This window comes from Capra hircus, chromosome 9 (assembly GCF_001704415.2).
Source record: "Capra hircus breed San Clemente chromosome 9, ASM170441v1, whole genome shotgun sequence".
NCBI lineage: Eukaryota > Metazoa > Chordata > Mammalia > Artiodactyla > Bovidae > Capra > Capra hircus.
In genome coordinates this window covers 56,955,307-56,977,411 of record NC_030816.1, presented here as the reverse complement: position 1 = coordinate 56,977,411, position 22,105 = coordinate 56,955,307, and the positions used below count along the sequence as shown (strand labels likewise).

At 37.5% G+C, this 22,105-nt stretch overlaps 1 protein-coding gene across 1 annotated transcript in view; it reads right to left on the bottom strand.

Moving 5' to 3' along the window:
* The window catches only part of ENPP3 (ectonucleotide pyrophosphatase/phosphodiesterase 3), an 89,672-nt gene that overhangs the window by 10,078 nt on the left and 57,489 nt on the right, over nt 1-22,105 (bottom strand). Inside the window, exons 15-21 of the mRNA XM_005684756.2 lie at nt 21,326-21,453; nt 15,124-15,190; nt 13,667-13,754; nt 11,620-11,798; nt 9,933-9,984; nt 8,066-8,220; nt 1,437-1,572 (exon numbers count right to left, since the gene is read on the bottom strand). Of these exons, the coding sequence (XP_005684813.2) occupies nt 1,437-1,572; nt 8,066-8,220; nt 9,933-9,984; nt 11,620-11,798; nt 13,667-13,754; nt 15,124-15,190; nt 21,326-21,453 (805 nt within the window). The remainder of the gene's footprint in view (nt 1-1,436; nt 1,573-8,065; nt 8,221-9,932; nt 9,985-11,619; nt 11,799-13,666; nt 13,755-15,123; nt 15,191-21,325; nt 21,454-22,105) is intronic.

Here is a 22,105-nt window from a genome sequence, read left to right as displayed (position 1 = left end):
CTGGGGTTGGAATCCCAGCTCTGCTGCCCACCAGCTGACCCACTTGGGCAATATGCTATGTCCCTCTGTGCTTCATTTGTCTCATAGCATCTCTCGCTGAAATATTGAGAGGATTTAAATTTCTGCAAGCCTATGAGTGTTTCTTATAACACTATTTTTATTTAAACTGCACTTGGCTACCTTAACTAATACTCTATTGAAAGGCCAATGTATGGGCACCGAAAGGCAAAGAGAAGCAAGATTTTTTGGCTTTTTTCTTTAAGATTTCAGATGCTGTTCACAGTCCTCAGACCCTCTATAACTTTTCTACTTTTTAAATTAAACTCTGAAAGTTGGAAAGTCAATAAACATTATCTTCTTTTCAGAGAAAAATAAGAATTTGCCCAGAATGAAATTGCTAACAGAATTTGTAATGAAAAATTAGAAGGGAGTTTCATTCTAGCCTTGATATTTTTTGAGACAAGCTGTTTAGCTTTTAATTTCATTTCCTTATCAAGGCAAACATTTATAAATCAACCAATATCTTAAGGCTTAACAGACACTATTTTATGGGTCAATTTAAAAATTTTTGTGGATCAAATGTTGCAACTATTTCAGATTTGTCCTAGGGTTTACATACATTTGATGGAGCTCTAATTGTCTCTAGAGATTATAGTAAGATACATCAGTTTATTATCCTAATTCTGTTAGGAATTTCGCATCAATGTAATACTTGCTTTCATTGAGCCTTTTCTCTCCCAATGTAAGCCTCAGAATCTCTGAATTATAAATCTCTAAAGTGACCTCTTTGGTTATGGCTTCCAGAAAACTGAAGCCAAATATCTGGAGAAAACCCTTTCCCAGAAGTTAAAATTGTTGAAAATCTCTTGAGTAAATTAAGGAAATGACAACCCTTGCTGAACAGAGAAGAGATTTGAGTTTTAGAAAAATCACACCGGCTTTTGCACATTCCCAAGAGAAAAACTTTCTGAAAAAATATTTCAAGTTCATTCAGCTGCTTAATCCGCAGTTTAAAGCTGTTGGGTATACAGCGTGAGCAAAAGGCCCAAATTCCAGGCTAATTTGTCTTCATACTCACAGCTGCATTCTCCATGCAAGCCTTAGCTTGGTCAGTCAGCAGGAAAAAAAAAAATTGTTTTTTTAAACGCGTCCTTCTCCAAAGAGACTTCAGTTTTAAAATTAAACTTAAACCTGCCGAACTCTCTGAACATCTGGGCCAGATCAGAGCTGATGTGTGGTTCCCAGTGCAAAATTTATTAGTTTTTATTATAGCTGTTGCACTGCTCCAGGCTGGCCCACAACCACTGGAAACCTCCTGGGCAGTTAGTTTAGCCCAAGCAGGTAGTTTTGGTGGGGAGCATATGTTTAAGGCACATGCCCACATCCAGCTGATGAGGGCTTTCTAAGCTGCTGCTCTAAAAAAGAGTTATACAAACCAGGAGGATAGAGGAAGCCGTGGGTGATATTCTTGTCTGCTAAAGAGAAGGAACAATTCTGGCTCTCAGAAGGAGCCACCCTGACATCAGCCCGCAGACAGTCTGGGACAGTGGGAGGAAGAGGCGATGTGTCTCCCTGTTGAAAGAGAGAAGAGAAGAAAAAAATGACGCCCACGTGTGGCTCACCCGTCCCCTTATATGGTTTCTAACTTCCCTAGAATGTTTTTCACTTAACCTTTTCCTATTTTCTTAGTGAATCAGGTCTACGCAAGCGATGGAAATGGATGTCTTCAGCAATGTTTTCTTCTGTGGTTCCCTTCTGGTTAGGGACACAGGGAGGGCAAATCAAATACACTTTGGAAAGGATTATTTGCAGAATAAAACCTGAACTGAGTACAGAGAAGTAATGAGAGCTACTGCTAAACATCCAAATCCTTTTTGGGATCTAACTTTTAGGTGGTAATTTATATTGTGCTTGCAATTAAAAATTTAAAATAAATATAAACAATTTATTTTTAAAATATAGATAGAATTAAGAATAGTATTCTTCAGTTGAACAAGAATTTCTAGTGTTACCTAAGATTAACTTAAAGAAGCTATAGTTGTATGAATTTACTTAATTGGGAACTTTAATAAATTTGTAGCTATGCTTTATTGATTATGAAATATAAGAATTTTTTTATTTTCTTTGCAACTTTATTTAAAGAATGACACAATAATTTATTTACTAGCTGGTGTCCTATAAATGTGCCACCTAAGTACTTAAGGTGATATAGTATTATATAATCATATTTTGATTAGCATATGAGTATATAAACATTTTGCTATTCATTTAAATTTTTCAGAGATTTTGATTCATAAGCTCTCTATTGCCCATTGCGTACTTATTTCTTAAAAAATTATTTTGCAATTTATAAAAGAGAAGATTAAATTAAATTAGAATGTTCTTCCTCTATTCACTATATTGTGTTAAAAGCAAAAATTAGCTATGATGTCTAATAAGGGGGTTGCAAGAGTTGGACGCAACTCAGTGACTAAATCACAACTACCTCTAAAACATATGTGGTGATAATTTTGTTAATATAGGCATATATCAAATCATCACATTGTACACATTATATGTCAATTATATCTCAATAAAGTTGGGGAAAAATAAATAAAATGCACAAGATCAGTTAACAAAGGAAAAGGCAAGTTACCCTGTGTGTTATCCCCAAGATGAGATATAGAACAGATGGGAGATGATGAGGGGAAGGACAAGTGGAGAAAGTACCCCTAACATACTGCAGTACTCCAGTTGGAAAAAACTATACAGAAGTTGAGTAGATTTCTCAACTTGATTGTACACAAACATTTATCTTTGCTTCCTTCTGAAATCCTACTAAAAGAACAGTAATAATAACGACACATAAGAGACGATAAAAATTTTTCAGAAACAGGAAGTTAAAGAAACGTATTTGTTTACTACTGTAACCTTGACTTGGTAAGCCAGTGAACATGGACAAGCAACAGCCTGTGGTTGGGGAAAGCCCAAAGAAGCTGATTCTTACTGTAGGACACCAGAGGCGTAGAACTTGGGAGTCTCCTAACGACAGGGGATGTGTGTAAAGTTGGAAAGAAGAGGATAGGTTGAAAGTCTGTAAAAGAGGCCAGACAGAGTGTTTGCTCACTGGAGAGGCTGAACCAGAAGGACAACCAGGCTAAAGCACACGTACACAGCAATGAAATTAAATTTAAAAATCTATGTACTGAATGGTAAGATTCCCTCCTGTCTCATCGTCCCTGTGTATGTTGATTCAGATTAGAAGTGTCCTTTCTTTGGAAAACAAACCAGCCTGAAAAGAAAATTAGATACAATTGAGAATCTCCAACGAGATGTCTGGTCCTCCTAATTCATCTATAATGGAGCCTATAGCTTAGTGTTTCACCCTTAAAACATGAGCTGACAGCCAGGGACCATCAGATATATTCGCTGGGGTTGGGAAGAGGAACCAAGAAGAAAAACAAACAATGCAGAGAGTGGAAGAAAACTCTCTTCTTAGCTAGATGAGTGTACATATGGTATCATAAAGAAAGAGCAGAAAGCATTTTTAAAGGAAGGAGATAAGAGAAAGTGCTCTTGGGATTTAAAAATATGACAGCAGAAATAAAATTTTCAATAAGCTCTAGAAAATGAAATTGCAGCTATTTCTCAAAAAGTGAATTAAAAACAAGAGATAGAAAAAAGGGAGAAGCATATACAAACATTAGAAGTCTAATATCATATTAATTTTGAAAAAAACATATTTCTAAAATTCTAAAGCTATTCCATAATTATGCATATTGTTTAGAATAAAAACATTTTGAGATGCACATTTGAGATGAAGTCTCAAATATATATCTTCCCTTCTTCCTTTCTTAGGAAGCTCCTCAGTGATATAGCCACCAAAACAAGGAGTAGATTAAGAAATATGAAGGTATTTGTTTTAGATACAGTATATCCACTCTCACCATTTATTTCATTGTCCTGTTGGTGATGGACACTAGAATGCTAAAAGCATTTGTTCATATTCTTTCAAAAACATAAATTGAATAATTCTGAATGACCAGGTTTCTTTGCTTGGTAGAAAGGGGCACATAAAGATGTTGCAGGGACTTCCCTGGTGGTTCAACGGTTAAGACTTCATGCTTCCATTGCAGAGGGCAGGGGTTCAGTTTCTGGTGAAGGAGGTTCTGCATGCCACTAGGTATGGCCAAAAAAAGATGTTGCAAAGTGAGAGAACCAGGGAGACTTACAGCTAACCCAGTAAACCATATGGACACCCAGAATATTGAGTTGATGTTTCATCCTGCCATCTTTTCTGAGTTCCTTAGAGTTTTTTTAAGTCAGAGGATAGAAAGTCAGGAAAACAATAAATAGAACTCAGACACTCAGATAAAATCTGAACTCTCTAGCTCTCAAAATTCTTCAAGGGAAGTAGATGATGAACACAGACAGGAAAGTGAGATACTTTCTGGTTGGGCATGAAGACAAAGCAGAACTTAAAAAGGGATAAAATTATTTTTATTGAAATTATAAACTCTCCTTATCTGTAGGCTGAATGTCAAAGCTAAAACATATTTATAGGAAGATGGAAGAACTGCTGTCTTGCTTTATGGTAAGAATAACAATTATACATGTTTTAAAATTATTTTTCTGGTCATATCATTTTTTTTTCTATAGGGAAAAATATTTATTACAGTTCAAAAAAATCTTTTGCAATATACAACAATGTCCCTAGTTTTTAAAGACTCGCAAAACATATTTGGGTCATAATTTATAATATCACTGCTAACAAGCTTTAGAAACAAAAAAGGCTTTGTAAAAATTCCATCATTTGAAATTTATACATATGTATACACGTGTATATATATGTATATATATATATCCTTCTCCCTATATATAGGCAGAGGGAGATATCTTTCAAAGTGTCCTTGATTTTCTTCTCTGAAAAAGCCCTTTGACTTTATATTCAATTTCTGAATTGTATATGCTAAATAACAATTGTAATTTTTGCTATTATTTTAAATTTTCTACCTAGCAACAACAAAAAAAACCAAACACTTTACATCTTCCTGCTGAAGAAGCACAAAAGCAAAATCCTTATACAGTCTGATCAACCTTAACAGTTTTGAAGCAATTGCTCTAGGACCTTGATTTCAAATCACAACTACTTCCCCAAAACTCTTCTGAGATAATAACAACAACAATTAGAAAACCCACCAAAGCCACAGAAAAACAAAAGCTCCATAAAACTTAAAAACACAAGCCAATTGGGTCCACGCTCCAAAAAGTGCTTATTTAAAGTCTGATTTTTCAAACACAGAGCTGATTTACAACATTTTTTATGTGAATCTCAAAACATCCTTGTATGTAATTTTCTTGAACCACAACATACTAACAGAGTAATTTCTGAATTAGAAAGCAGAAAATTGCTAGAATTCCATCCTGTCACATGGAGGGAGAAATACACAAGCAGTTCTGTGGGACCAGTGAAAGGACAGGAACTTTGGGTAACAAAGACGCTCGTTTTAAAACAATAACAAAAAAAGAATTGTACTAAACTCCTAGTCTGAGCCCACTTAAAATCTCTCTGCCTCTGGTTTCCGCTAAAGCTCATATAAATTCAGGAATGCAAGACAGCAGGGGAAAGTATTAGAAACATAAACATTCCCCTTACCAGCACATAATCCCAGGTACCTAGATTTTTCAAAAGAGAATTGACTAATAAAACTGGCCATGAACATACTGCCCCTCTCAAAATCAAAAACAAACAGAAATTAGTTTTAAGGAATGAATAACTTCATATTTGTTTCATAATATGCTTCACAGTATGCTCACTGTATGAAAATCACAAATAACTGAACACTGTGCCTATTAAGAAATTGATGTAGCCATTAACCATACATATGAACTCAGGTAACTTTGTAAAATATTTGCCAACATTGGAAAACAGCATGAGTGCTTGTCTACCACTGGCCACAATTAAACCATTGTCAGCAGGAGAGTTGGCTTTGAGAACAAATAAAGCCTTAATTAGTTGTGGGAAAGCATGCTTATTTTTCTCCAAAACTCTTGAATTGGAACAAGAAGAGTAAATAAACTGGATACCACCGATTACTTCCTTTCCATAAAAAGAGATGGAATATCTGTATCCTTAGCAAAGAACAGTAATAAGTAGGGGTTTGTCATCAGAATCTTTGTATCTAAAATACCAATTTTCTCTACAAAAAATAGCTTCCTGATTATTTACCTTTGTGGTTGGGAGTACTGCTTTCTCTTTAGCTCTTTAAAAATAACGGTTGGGATTAATTTATCCAGTGTATTCACTTAGTAAACATTTATGGTCCTGGGGAATGCCTTAAATAAAACCATTCCTGCCATGAATGAGTGCTTGGGTTGATTTTTGGCAGATTGATTTTTGCTTTTATTTATTTTTCCCTAATTGTTAATGAGGTTCAATTGCTTGGTCCATATCTTTTGCCCATTTATTAAGTAAGATGCTTGTGATTCTCTTGTTTATAGGCAGAAATTTACAGCCTGTTCTGGATCCTAAGTACTATTCTGTATGCTCATCACTTATGGTGGTGCTTTAGTCACTAAGCAGGTCCAAGTGCTTGTGACCCCATGGACTGTGGCCTGCCAGGCTCCTCTGTCCATGGGATTTCCTAGGCAAGAATACTGGAGTGGGTTGCCATTTCCTTCTCCTGTATACTCATCATTTGCTTCTTATATGAAACGCAAATCCATCCATAACTTAGTTTTTTGCCACACATTAATGTAAATTAATCAATTTCCTTTGAATTATTTTAGTTTTTTTTGTTGTTCTATGTACTAAGAATTCCTTCCTTATCCTAAGGCCATGGAGATATACACAAGAGAAAATATGGGTTTGCTGTTCACATCTGGGTCTATAATTTCACCAGTAATTTCATTTTGTATATGATGTCAAGTAAGGAGCTGAGATTTTTTTTTTCTTATGGAAGCCAATTGTCCCAGTGACATTAATTGAAAAGGAGTTTGCCAAATAGTAAAAAAGAACAGAGGATTGAAACAACTGGATTCTCAACTTCAATCTGGAGAGATCTGACCCCTATTATATGCATATAAGTCTAGCCTGACTTCTTAGAGTGCTAAACCCTATAGGAGAAAATTACCTCTTATTCACGTTATGTTTATTGTACCTACCATGGTACACAACAGATAGTATAGTATTTTAAAGTAATCAAATAAATAACAAAACCTTTTATAAATAAATTACCATCACCTCTTGGGTGCACCCACCAATACTTGGGAAATACCAAATGAAACGTGTGCCTCTGTACTTCCTGTTGCTTCTCTCTGAAATCTTTTTTCTGCCTGCCACACCAGTTGGCCAGCTGGCCTGTAAACACTCTACTTTCTTCAAGCAAAACACCAAGTATCCCTCTTTTGCACTCATGTAACACCTGCAAGTATTTGCAAGTAAAACCTGGGACACTGTCTTACAAGCCACAGGCCCAGTGGGCTCCTTTTGGTATCTCTACTGGAAATCAAAATTCCACATTTAAAATGTCAAAGAACTACAAATTGGGTCATTTGTAGTGATGTGGATGAAACTAGAGTCTGTCAAACATGGTAAAGTAAGTTAGAAAGAGAAAAATGAATACCAGATCTTAACACATATGTGGAATCTAGAAGAATGAAACTGATGAACCTATCTGCAGGGCAGGAATAGAGAGAGACGCAGATGTAGAGAACAGCTTGTGGACCCAGCAGGGGAAGGAGAGGGTGGCATGAATTGAGAAGGCGGCACTGATACATACACACTAGCATGTGTAAAACAGGCAGCTAGTTGGAAGCTGCTGCACAGCAGAGGGAGCTCAGCTCAGTGCGCTCCGATGAGAGAAGGGTGGGATGTGGGGGCTGGGCGGGAGGTTCAAGAAGGAGGGGATGTATGCACACATATGGCTGATTCACACTGTTGTACAGCAGAAACTGGCACAACATTGTAAAGCGATTATAGTCCAATTTTAAAAATAAATTAAAAAATAGTATCACTCTGAAAGAAAAACCAAACAAACTACAGTTTCTTTCCAGCCTCTGTGGACCAATGGACATGGTAACTTACTGGTTTAGGGACCGTATACGCGCTCCAAAGCGGCATCCTGAGAGTTTTGTCAAATCCACTGACATATTCCTTGTGATAAAGGAGACAGGGCTCCTTGTTCTTCTGTATAAGCCTGGGCCTCCCAAATGGCAAATTGAGTTTCTCTGTTGCTGTTACTAAAATAAACATAACATAAAATAAAAATGTGAAATTAGCAAATGTTTCTATTGCACAGCCTGGCTCTGAGCTCTTGGCTCAGATGGTAAAGAATCTGCCTGCAATGCAGGAAACTCAGGTTTAATATCTGGGTCAGGAAGATACCCAGGAGAAGGGAATGGCAACCCATTGCAGTAAATAATTGTTGCCTGGAGAATTCCATGGACAGAGGAGCCTGGCAGTCTACAGTCCATGGGGTCTATGCATAGAAACCACCCATCTCTGATGGATTACTATTTTCCAGGTACTCTGGACACGACTGAGTGGCTTCACTTTCACTTTTCACTTTCATGCACTGGAGAAGGCAATGGCAACCCACTCCAGTGTTCTTGCCTGGAGAATCCCAGGGACGGGGGAGCCTGGTGGGCTGCTGTCTATGGGGTCACACAGAGTCAGACACAACTGAAGTGACTTAGCAGCAGCAGCTGGTAACTCTTTTTCTTATTTAACCTCTTTGAGTCTAACAACAACCCTATGAGGTAGGTGTTATTATTCCATTCTACAAATTATGAAACTAACTCTTAGATAAATTACTTAGCTAAACAGCTAACAGTTCACAAGACATACTTGAAGAAATAAAACCTTAAAATTAAAAACATATACTTATAACAAAGATTAATCACTTTACTTATTGTCCTAGGAAAGAAATTGGAACTTTATTAAAAGTATGTCCTAATGTATTTATTCTTTTTTTTTGCCATTACAATCTAGATTTCATCAAGCACTGATGGCTAAAAGTCCTGCAAAGTATTTATGCCATGGAATAGCAGTAGATTATAAGATTATCAAAATAGCCAACATATTTCCTGAACTTTTACTGTGTGAAAAGCACTATTCTAAGTACAGACATATGTTAACTCATTTAATCTTCATAACAGGTCTAAAAATAGGTATTTCCAATTTACAAATGACAAAACAGGCCTAGAGAGTTTGGTACAAGAATACTTAAAAGACAACATGTTGACAATAGTTAATGATACAGTATTTCGCATTTGAAACTGACTGAAAGCAAACTTTTAAAACCCTCATTACAAGAAAAACAATTATAACTGTGTACGGGGACAGATGTTAAATAGACTTATTGTGATGGTCATTTCACAATAAATACAAATATCAAATCATTATGTTGTATACCTGAAACTACTATAATGTTATATATCAGTAATATCACAATTAAAAAAATTTTAAGTAAAAAATGAAAGAGATAACAGGTAATAATTACATTACTTCAGACCAGACACTTCTAAATTCTTTCTACCCATCTGCTCTTTTAATCTTTACAGTTACATGAGATGAATACTATTTTTATAGATGAGAAGTCTGAGATACAGAGAGGTTAAGTAATCTGGCCCAGGTTACACAGCTGGCAAGCAGTAGACACAGGACTTAAACCCAGGCAATTTGTCTTTTCACATCTAAAAAAGTGAATAGAGGACTATAGGTGATGCATAGCCGTTTCAAGGAGTCTGTCGCATCCTTGGAAACATTGTAATTACTGCATGCTTGTGATGTTGTGATTAGATCTGCGGCATTTTTCCCTCCTGTGTGTTGACAATAAAATCTTCATGGTCAAAAGAGACTGTAAGCTTATTTCAGAGAAGCCCCAAAAAGACAATATGGTGTTTTGTTAGGGCTAAACAACAAAGATTTAATATAGTTTCTATTGACTTACTTTCATCTTGGGTGAGATTTAGCATTTGATTCACACGTTCAAGGTCAGAATTCTGCAAGATAATGTGGGAGATGGGGAAGAAGTGAATCAAAGTAACAACATATGTTTTACAAGGTACCAAGATTATTTCTGTAGTAATCGCATAAATGTTTTACTACTGAACAAAAAAGTCAGACTAACTTGAGTTTAAATACCAGTTATTTCACTAACTTAAAGATATGGAGATATTACTATTCGCAGGAATACATTTTTTGTGTGGGAAGTTGCAAAGAAAAAATTGATAAGGCTGATCATTTTGACTGTGATTGGAATCAACTACTAAGCTGGGATGACAACATCCCAGGGCTTCTCACGTTTTAATATATGTGCATGCAACTCCTTTGAGGGTCTTGCTTCAATGCAAATTTTGGTTCGGTGTATGCCTGAGCTCAGTAGGGCCTGAGATTCTGAATCTCCAGTCAGCTTGCAAGTGATGCAGATGTTGATCCTGGGACCACACTTTGAGCAGGAAGGGACCTTCCTTACAGAGAACTTGTGTTTTCCAGTCAGATAGACTGAGCTTCTGTGACATTGGACAATTCATCTAACTTTTCAGAGTCCTCTTTATCTCTAAAGAGGGGAATAAAACACCTGCTTCATAACATTTATAATCATTATTTTAAATAGTGGTTCTACTGAGGTTATCTGGAGCAGTAGGAAACCCACACCTTTACTCTGATCTTCAGTGTAGATTAGATTTTTTGCGGGAAGTTTAGATTTTTGTCCCTTTAAATCGTTTTTGGTTGGTAATTTATTTATGCCCTTATTTCTGTGATATAATGTTATTTTGAGGATTAGAGAATGGAAAGTCTTCCCTGTCCCCTGAATGTAAGAAATAATTCTTACCTGAGGCAGCAACTGATTACTTAGCTTTACAACCACCCTTGGAACTTGGCATCAAGTGTACCTTGACATTAGTTTGAGCTTGATAGACTCCTGATAACTGCATTCCAACTCCATTCTGAAATCCCAGCCCCACCCATGTGCTCCAATTCATGCAGAGGTGTAGGGGCTTTCTCCTTGTATTTTGAGTTCCTGTTCTGATTGCTAGCCTTTGGGAAACCCCTCTTAGCACTGGAATCTCACCTTGTTGAGAGTCTCCAGGAATCTGAAATCCTACTCCTGAACTAGTTTTGGCACTTGACCACTAAAAAGACCTTCCCAGTGCTGACTGTCAACCAGCGTCCAAGCATTGATCAAATACCTCCCACTGAAAATGCTAGACTTCCCGCTGATCAGACTCGACACCACCTACTCTAGTGGGTATGTCTGATGCTAGATCTCAGTCCTTGGCCCCTCTAGGTATTATTGTTCTGAAATAACCACGTTTGACCATATGATTCTTAAGCTGTAGGAGAGGTATTTTATGAGGAAAACCAAGGAGAGCCCCAGGATTCCACTGTTTTGAATGATCAGGGACAGTTAGCCCAGCATGGAGTAACAATTGCCAAATAGGGCTTTCCAGTTTACCAAACATACTCAAAAACTTAATCTTGCAATGTATTTCTTATTTCCAGATAAGGTTCAGAGAAACCACATACTCATTTAGTAAACATCTGAGCTAAATTAGAAACCTGGTTGTTAGCTACCCTGGTTATGGATGAGCTTGCCCTTTACACTCTTATGCATCCATAAAGTTATTACTTACATTTTGTAGTCTGGGGCATGAACATGCTAGAGTATCTGTGGGCAATGGAGCAGTGAAGCCACAAACAGAAAAGTTTGACAATTCCTCTGCATGGGATGGTTCATAAAAAGGCACCTTCAGAAGATGGTTTAAACTACCATGGGTACCATTGTTTGGTGCTGGTTGAATGTGTAGCAGATCTGTTTAAAAAATAAATTCAAAAGAGTTTTAAATTAGAAGGCAGCAACATCTATGCAGAAGATGATAGAAAGCAAGCACCTGCTATTTACTTCTTTAATAAATTCTGCTGTATATGCCGTTTGGTTTACCAGCTTTCCCTTTCCTTCCCAATTTACCTACCTCATCTTTCTAGAAAATAGGAACCAAAAAAAAAAAAAAAGAGAGAGAGAGAAAAAGAAAATAGGAACAGTTGCTCTAAATGAGCCGCAGGAATATTCATGAACTGTTTCTGTTCCTCCAGAGAAAAGTATCTTTGCTTAAATGGTCACTTTATGCCTTAAGCATATCATGGATTTCTAGCATAAAAAGCTCTGAGAAGGCAATGGCACCCCACTCCAGTACTCTTGCCTGGAGAATCCCACGGATGGAAGAACCTGGTGGGCTGCCGTCTATGCGGTTGCACAGAGTCGGACACAACTGAAGCGACTTAGCAGCAGCAGCAGCATAAAAAGCTTTACTTTTGGTAAGAACAATTTTGTGTGCTTAGTCGCTCAGTTGTGTCCAACTCTTTGCGACCCCATGGACGGCAGCCCATCAGGCTCCTCTGTCCATGAGATTCTCCAGGCAAGAATCCTGGAGTGAGTTGCCATTTCCTCCTCCAGGGGATGTTCCTGACCCAGGGATTGAACCCAGATTGAATCTTCATTGCAGCGGATTCCTTAACTTCTGAGCTACCCTTTCAGTAAAAACAAGTTTAAAGAAGCTAAATAATTTATAATATTACCTGTATATATTTACTTAGTTATAGGAAAGTCCTCTGAGTACAGATACTTTTAGAGTAATAAACTGGTGAACTCTGCTTAAAATAATTTTTCCTATAAAAACAGAACATACAAAGCTTGCACCAACATACCCTCGTTGTATGTGGCTCCTGCTGAGGCCCCCAAAAGAGATCTCTCCTAGAACTGCCATCCTCTCTTTTTCCTTTTAAACCCTCCCTGAAAAGGGCTGGCAGCTCTGACCACAAACTCAGCCTTGGGAACCAAGAATTTAAGTTGTTAAGGCTACAACACATTCTTTTTAAATGGATAGTCTTTGGTATCTAAGTCATATTCAATTACCACAGGCCAGTGGCAAGATTAAGAGTGACAATTGGGAGCAAATTTATGTTAACAAATTCCTAAAGTGAAAGGTGAAATTGCAGCTTATTCATTGTCTTGCTAAGTGATGTGTGGTCTGAGGTAAGCATATCAGCAGGAAGGTGGGTTAGATTCCCCAAAACTCCAGTTCTTTAAGGTTTTTAACATTGAGTGTAATAAGTGCTGATCCAAACAGGACTTTTTTTTTTTAACCTCCTTTTATTCCAGAAGCTTTCTGTCTGTAATCACAAGAAAATACTTCTGTTTTTAGGTGTGTTATTCATGTTTTGAGAAGTTGGAAGTGTAATTTTATTTACCTAAGTTCTATTAAATTTTCATATAGTAACTAACAGAAAAGCTGGTCTCCCAAGGTCTGGTGTTGTTTAGTTACTCAATCGTGTCTGACTCTTGTGACCTCATGGACTGTAGCCCGCCAGGCTCGTCTGTCCATGGGATTCTCCAGGCAAGAATACTGGAGCCATTTCCTTCCAAATATTTTCGCCATTTCCTTCTCCTCTCCCAAGGTTTAGTGTCTATCATTACTTAAAAAAAACCTCATACTTATAGCTGAATAATTCTGATTAATAAATATGTCTCCCTTGTCTTTCTCTACTTTCTGTCTTCCTAAGGCAGAGCATCTACTTCTAGTATATCACCTAGAAGTGATATCAGCATATCACCAACTTCAAAATTCATATTTTTGAAACTCAATTCACATTTGATTGTTGAATATATATGGATATACTTACCACATAATAGGTTATAGACTTCAATATTGTCAAATGGTTCAACTTCGGTCTTCTGTTTAAAACTGGGTCCATGTGCCAAAAAGATAGCCTAGGCATTAAAAGTCCAGTTACTAAATGCCATGTAAACTCAAAAACAGGTAAGAGACATGATTTAACAACTCTTCTATTCATATCTTATTCCTCTGTAAGGAATGCTTTCCATAATTTATTTTTTTGCTGTATGTTTTTTTATTATTAAAGTATAGTTGTTATACAATATTATATAAGTTACAGGTGTACAATGGAGTGATCACAATTTTCAATATTCCATTTATAGTTATCATAAATATTGGCTGCTTTCCAGATTTGAAAATGATTTTTGCATCATTTCTACCTATGATATTGTACCAAGTGTGATCAGGTATAATCTATACTGTGTTTACTTCTAAATCCACCAACTTCCATAGCATCTCCTATGTCAACAGACCAGGAGAATACAAGTAATAGTGGACAATCAATGCCAGCACAGTTCTACAATATCTGGATAATATAAATTAGAAATTCATCACACAAATCATAGGAGAAGGCAATGGCACCCCACTCCAGTACTCCTGCCTGGAAAGTCCCATGGACGGAGGAGCCTGGTAGGCTGTAGGTCGGACACGACTGAGCGACTTCACTTTTGACTTTTCACTTTCATGCATTGGAGAAGGAAATGGCAACCCACTCTAGTGTTCTTGCCTGGAGAATCCCAGGGGCGGGGGAGCCTGGTGGGCTTCCGTCTATGGGGTTGCACAGAGTCGGGCATGACTGATGCGACTTAGCAGTAGCACACAAATCATATATTTTTATATTCCTTTCATATCATCATTCATATATATTACTACTACATGACAAAAAATGTTGAAATTTCTAAGCACTGAATTTTTGTACAACTTATATTTACTCACTGATTTCTCAAATACATCTCTCATTTGCTTTTAGGATAAAGAGACCTAAATATTTTTATTTATGTTTAGCTGATATTGTGTGTTAGTCACTCAGTCATGTCCATCTCTTTGCGACCCCGTGGATTGTAGCCTGCCAGGCTCCTCTGTCCATGGGATTCTCCAGGCAAGAATATGGGAGTGGGTTGCCATTTCCTGCTCTAATTAAAAGCAACTTAATTACATGATGTCTAACAGGTCTAATTGTTTTAGAATATAAATAACTAGAAGAACAGAATCAAACATGGGTAAGCAATTATTTTCAGGTGACAGGAATACAAATATACACATATCTACCTTCCCAAGATAATCAGCAAAGCATATTGCTTTGTTATGCCAATTCTCTATATCCACCTGTTAGAATGAAAACTTCATGAGGGCAGAGGTCTTTATCTGTGTTGTTCACAAATGTATTCAAGAGTCCTGAACATTGTCTGCCACAAAGTAGGTGCTCAATAAATATTTGCTTTAAAAAAGGCAATAAGTTGTTACCTCCATGCTCTTAAACTCATTGTCATAACCATGGTTGCCTCCTCCACAGTATGAATATGCTCTATTCCTATAAAAAAAATATTATTACACTGTGATCAGTCTATTTTGATATGAGACCTTATTGCAAACTGAGCTTTCTAGGTTTTGATGTGGTTTCTGCTTTTATATAAGTAAAATTTTCTGTCAACAATAGCATAAATATATTTATTTTCATGCTCAAATTCACAGCCACAGAAGAACAAAGAGAATGGTAGGAGAGAAGGAAGGAGAATTCCAGCATCTATAAATAGAATTAAAAAATGTTTGACTCCTAAACATTAAGAGAAAGATAAACAAAGTCACATATTTTCAAAAAAAATTGTCTTCAGGCTTACTTGAATGTTTACACAGCCATGTCTGTGTGATTAAGATTAATTTCATTAATATATTTCTTTAAGCATTTCAGTACTTTAAAAATATATCTTTGGAACTGGGGAAAATATAAATTCCTATTTAATGGCTGGTATGTCTAGGGAAATAATATGATAATATGAATAGAGAAAACTCAGGTAAGTTAATTATAACATTTGAGCAGGAAAAGCCAGTATATTCTTTAAATTCAGAGTTTATATTTAACTTTTGGGATTTTCTTCCATAGGAGGTTGTTCTATTACGTGAAAGACTTTTAAAAGTCAATTTATTTGTATTTTGCTTACATTTTCACATTTTAATCTTTGAATTGAGCAATATTAGCAATTTTATATACAGTTCTCATACTTGAAAACTAAATAGTGATAAATGAACCAAAATTATTTAAAGCAGTAAAGGATGAGATGAATGGCATCACTGATTTAACGGACATGAACTTGGGTAAACTCTGGGAGATAGCGAGGGACAGGGAAGCCTGTTGAGCTGCAGTCCAAGGGGTTGCAAAGAGACACGACTTAGTGACTGAACGACAGTTTTATACTGGTTCAAATTAAGTGCGCATGTTGAGTTGCTTTAGTCATGTCTGACTCAGCGACCTTATGGACTGTAGCCTGACTGTAGCTCCTCTCTCCATGAGCTTCTCCAGGCAAGAATCCTGGTGAGGGTTGCGTGCCCTCCTCCAGGGTATCTTCCTGACCCGGGGTTGAACCCCGGCCTCATTATGTCCCCTGCACTGGCAGGTGGGTTCTTTACTACCAGCGCCACCTGCGAAGCCCTCAAAGTAGGCCCCCAAGGGAAAATGTCGGCTATATCCAAGCTTGGGCCTTAAAAGACTTCTCTCATTTGCTTCTCCCTACCCCATGGGCAAATACACACAGACACACACACACAAACACACACACACACACTCACATACACAGTGTTTTGGTTATTTACATTGTAGCCTTAAGAACAGGCTTTAATTTAGTGTCTTAAAAATACTCAACTTTTTAAAAATTCATAACTGATTCTCACTCATCTTAAATAAAAAATAAAAATAAATCTCAACAGTGACCAGGTCACACTCAACTCTACCCAAATGAGGGAAGAAAGGAGAAACTAAATACTACCCAGGATGGAGAAAATAAGAGAAGTCCTATTTTAAATGGGGTTTAAGCTCATTACTGTAAGGTGCCAGCTCATGTCATCTTAATTCTAATAAAATTGTTGGTAGAAGGTAAAACTTGTTTTAAAAAATGTTTTATTTATTTATTTATTTCAATGTTTTATTGAATAGATATTTGGTTTTCCTAAGATTATTGGAACTATTTGATTGAGGTGAATTCAGTTTTAAATTCTGTGTGGCAAGTTAGAGTATTCATTAACGAAAGAAAGAAAAGGTCTTTTGAACCAAGTAATTGATAAAATTCTCTAAAATTGATCCTTTATTTATTTTTCTGTTTTCAGAAAAAAAAAATCTAGTTTTTGTTTGTTTTTATAGTTCCAGCTCCTAATCCAACTCCATTAGAAAAACATTAGTATTACAAAACTGCATTTGGAAGCAAAAGACAAAAATAGTGTTTGAAAAACTCTATTTTCTATGGTTTTCCAAATGAAAACTTTAGAAATTTGTTCTCCTAATTACTCATGTTCAAGTGTTCCAAACACTAATTTGGCTCTGGAAATTATATATGGAAAAACGGAAGCTGGCACTTGGAAAAGATGAAATGATTTTATCTTTCAAAATTTAGCTCAAATTCCAAGTGCTATCTAAAATCTCTTGGAGCAAATTCTCTTTTCTCTTCTCTGTGTTTAATTAATAAAGTCAAAATCAAGGCCCCATTTCTCTGCCACAGCTGGATAACGACAAAGATGGGTGATGAGCAAGACCTCTCCTGATACCCGATTAGTTACCAAGTCCTATCTTTCTCTGCCGTATCTGTAACTTTTCCTTCGCTTTTCTCTTCTACTCTCACTGCTCTGTGCTATGATGGATCTGACCTTAACTGATTATCCTGACTCTGAACTTCAGAATCTTCCATGTAACACACACATACACACACACCCTCAAATGTATTTAACACTATATATCCCTCCTGGAAATGGAAACACGTGTTTTAATGAGTACAAATGTGAGACAGAATAAAATGAGCCAGTAACTTTCTGGAAAATCTAAGTCATGAGTTCACCATACATATTTGCCCAGTAGTGTGCTAACTGACTAGTTTTACCACCCACCATGGCTCCAAGGTTCCCTTGGGGCTGTCATCATGCTAAAGAATGGGTTATGACCTGTGGTGGCTCAGGTAGTAAAGCATTTGCCTGCAATGGGAGAGACTTTGGTAGGGTCTCTGGGTCAGGAAGATCCTCTGGAGAAGGGAATGGCTACCCACTCCAGTTTTCTTGCCTGGAGAATTCCATGGACAGAGGAGCCTGGTGGGCTACAGTCCATGGGGTCGAAAAGAGTCAGACACGACAGAGCTACTAACACTTTTTCACTTTTCTAACTGGCCTCCGTGCTACTCACTTGACCATCCTTTTCCTTAGGGCAGCTGGAGTGAGCGCTCTGAAATGCAAATCCCAACCTTTTCACCTTGAGCCACCTTCTATCTCTGAGTGCTCTGCTCTCCTACTTTCTTTACGAAGTCACATTCCTTAGTAGTGACAAATAAGGCCCTTTGTGCAGAGGTCAGCTTTACTCACTAGGCGCTCTAGCAATATGGATCTACTTTCAGCTGATGGAGTCTGATCCTTCTGCCTGGAAACCTGACACTATCTTTCCACCTTCCTTTGCCCCAGAGTTCCTACTGGCTTAAAAAAAAAAAATAAAGTACTCCACTGCTCTGAGCTGAGCAATCAGAGAAAGTAGCACCTCTGAGAAGTTACAAGCTGCCAGTGCTCAAGGCTTGGCAAGCAGATGAGTGCCTTCCAGCAAGGAAACTAGGTCCATCTCCTCCTGTAAACACAGCCTGTCAAGGCTTGTTGAGCTGAGCAAGGGTTAGATTTCCTCTGTACAATGCTCAGATTGACAACTGCCTGGGCAGACCTGCTATGTCACAGCATGTAGCCTAACCCATCCTGAGTCTTTAAAACCTAGAGCAGAAGTCAGGCCCTCCAGAAAGTGTTCTCTGACATTCTCTGGCATTTGCACCCACAGTGTGAAATCACTCTTTTTGTTTCCTTGTGCCTTGTCCTTGATCCCATTGCAACAGCTGCTACACCTGATTAGAATTGTTGCCATCCTCTCTGCCTGGGTGACTATCCTCAGTGGGGACTGTGTCTATCTCCACTGTGAGAAAGGTGCCTGGACTTACTTTATGATTTGTCAGTTTCCATTCATAAAATAAAAAGCTATTATTCATGTTATTTAAAAGGGAACTTTAACATTACTTCAACTAGTTTCAAATAACTGGGTTCCTCCAAACTAGTAAAATCTAACACATTTTTAAAAGGGCAAAACAAGGAGGAAAAGGAGGAAAATAGATTATATTAAATGATGAAATTTGCTGTAATTTTCAACAATGGAATCTAATCTACTTATCAAATATTGAACATTATAACTAAAGATGATGTATTTTAACTTAGAAAACAGGTAGCCTGAGCTTCATGTGTTAAGAGCTGGAGATAGAATAACCCCAAGATCTAATCAGGTGAGACTTTCCTGTTGCTCTGGTTGGGGCTGTGGTCAACAATTCCTCTGATGTAAGTTAGTTTACTTTGTGTTCACATAGCAAGAGAATAGTAAAACCAGGTTCATGATATGTTGCAGCTGAGAAAATGAAGCCTTGAAATATTAATATGTCCAAGTTCTCACAACCTGGACTTTGGGGCTGCTGCCATGTTTACATCTCACTGCTCGAGAAGGAAATGACAACCCACTCCAGTGTTTTTGCAAGAAAAGTTATGACCAACCTAGATAGCATTATCAAAAGCAGAGGCATTACTTTGCCGACTAAGGTCCATCTAGTCAAGGCTATGGTTTTTCCTGTGGTCATGTATGGATGTGAGAGTTGGACTGTGAAGAAGGCTGAGAGCCGAAGAATTGATGCTTTTGAACTGTGGTGTTGGAGAAGACTCTTGAGAGTCCCTTGGACTGCAAGGAGATCCAACCAGTCCATTCTGAAGGAGATCAACCCTGGGATTTCTTTGGAAGGAATGATGCTAACCCTGAAACTCCAGTACTTTGGCCACCTCATGAGAAGAGTTGACTCATTGGAAAAAACTCTGATGCTGGGAGGGATTGGGGGCAGGAGGAGAAGGGGACGACAGAGGATGAGATGGCTGGATGGCATCACTGACTCGATGGACGTGAGTCTGAGTGAACTCCGGGAGATGGTGGTGGACGGGGAGGCCTGGCGTGCTGCGATTCATGGGGTCGCAAAGAGTCGGACACGACTGAGCGACTGAACTGAACTGAACTGAATAAAGACTGAAACCCAGAGGTATTACTGTGGCTGGGCTCTCCTTCCAGAGCCCATAGTCCATGCTGTCAAACCCATGGGCACTTTCTCATGTTGTACTATTAGTCTCCTAATTCATATCCTTATACCATTTGATCTCATATCCTTAACAGTAAATATCTGGAGAACTCACATTTATATATTACAAACCCACACTACTAAAAACTTATAATATAACAGAAGTAAAGCTTAATCATGTTCATATATTTTAATCTTTATTTTTTAGAGAATGCTGTCCTAAGGCACAGGACAGCCCACTGAGCCGAAGGGCTCAGACTTCAAGAAGAAAGGCTAGTGCCATCTAGTGGCACTATGTTAAAACTGCACTCTCTCTGGCCGAGTGGTGCTCTGCTTGGCTTTCCTGTTACCTCAGGAAATAGACTCTAGTACATCTTCAGTTCCTCATTCTGTACACATTTATATTAGAGCCCAGCTTCTTCTCTTCCTTCATCTCCTCTTCCTTTATTAAACATATCTTTCAGCTACTGTGCCTTTATTTGCCTCTGTATTATGTAACATACAAATAAGATAGGCCAGAAAACATAATATGAACCTGATTCCACTTATATCCACTTACACATATGAAAAAAATACTGTAATAAAATACAAAAAATAGGGACTGTGAGATAGGGAATGTAAAAGGGAATGTAAACTACCAGATAGGGTGTATTTATTTGTGTACTGGCTTATTATCAGACTTCTCCACTTGACGAGGAGCGCAGGAATTATTTCTGTATCCCAAAAGCCTAGAACAAGGTTTGGTACACACGGAGAAAGCACAGATAAAATTTTGCCGAATCAATTAATTAATTTGTTATTTGGGGATGGAATTATGGATTATATTTTCTGAAAACAGACATATTTTGCAGATGCTCAATGATCAATGTGAATCACAATTGTAACTAGAAAAAAAAAGTTATAACTAATTGGTTAGCTTGGCCTAACAGACATAAGCATGCTCTTTCAGAGAAACCACAAAGATGACAAAGATCTTAGAGAGCCATCTAATCAGTTACTCATTACCAGCCTGTGAGACAACTAAAATCATTTTTATATCCTGTCTGCCACCTAACGGAGACCAGAGTGGAGACTGAGAACGTGCTGGTACCAATAATCTCTGTAACAATTGATAAATAGTCAGCCTTCTTCCTTATTCTTATCTACATTGTGAATGCTAAGGCTGGCAACCTAGTAACAGTCATTTCATATACAGAAGTGCTAGATAACATATAAAAGATCAAGAAATTGTCATGCTCAGGAAGATTCATGTGATCATAATAACAGGATAAGGTCAAGGAAATTTATTATGAAAGATGATTGTTAAAAGTATTACAAGAAACATTAGACACACAAACCTCACAGCTAGCCACTGTCGATCCACCAAAAGATTGACTTTGTCAATTCTGACATGTTTGGCAAAATGTAGGCGTTTTGGCAAATCAGGACTCAAATAGGGCTTGAAATGCTGATCAGGTTTTCGGCACTGAAAAAGAGGTAAATTATTGCTTCCTGACATCTATAAAATGAGCAAACTCTGCACAAATGTAATGGATTTCCAAAGCCTGTGTTATCAAATCCCTTTGCGCCTCTGGGATTATTAGGCATTTGCCCTTCCTCAACTCACCAACAGACTTCTTAAGGGAAAACAACGTGTGGATTTAGAGTCTGTATATTAAAAATTCACTACACTGCCCCTCCATCAGCATGGGTACACTACATGTAAACCCTCACTAGCAGGGGTAAAATGACCCCTCATGCTTATTCAAGATCAGGATATTAGGTGTAAGAGAAAAAAGGAGTGATTAACATGAAGGCATTTCTGCTTAAGCAGTCATTCCTACTTCAAATTTGCAGTGTGTCCCAGGTTATAGTAACTATTCTTTCCCTAGTGTTTCTTTATCTTCAGTCACTCACATTTTATTCTGCTTTTACTATAATTGCATATTACCTATATGTAAATAAATCTAGCCCCACCCTAAGCAATGGTTAACCTATGAATCCATATAAATAGATATATATTTGCAAATATACTTTAAACAGAATTATTAAAACCACTACACACTCTCCAGAAGTGGTGAACTTCACCTTGAAAAATCCCAATTGCTTTGAGCTATCTAGATTTGCCCTGCTTTTAC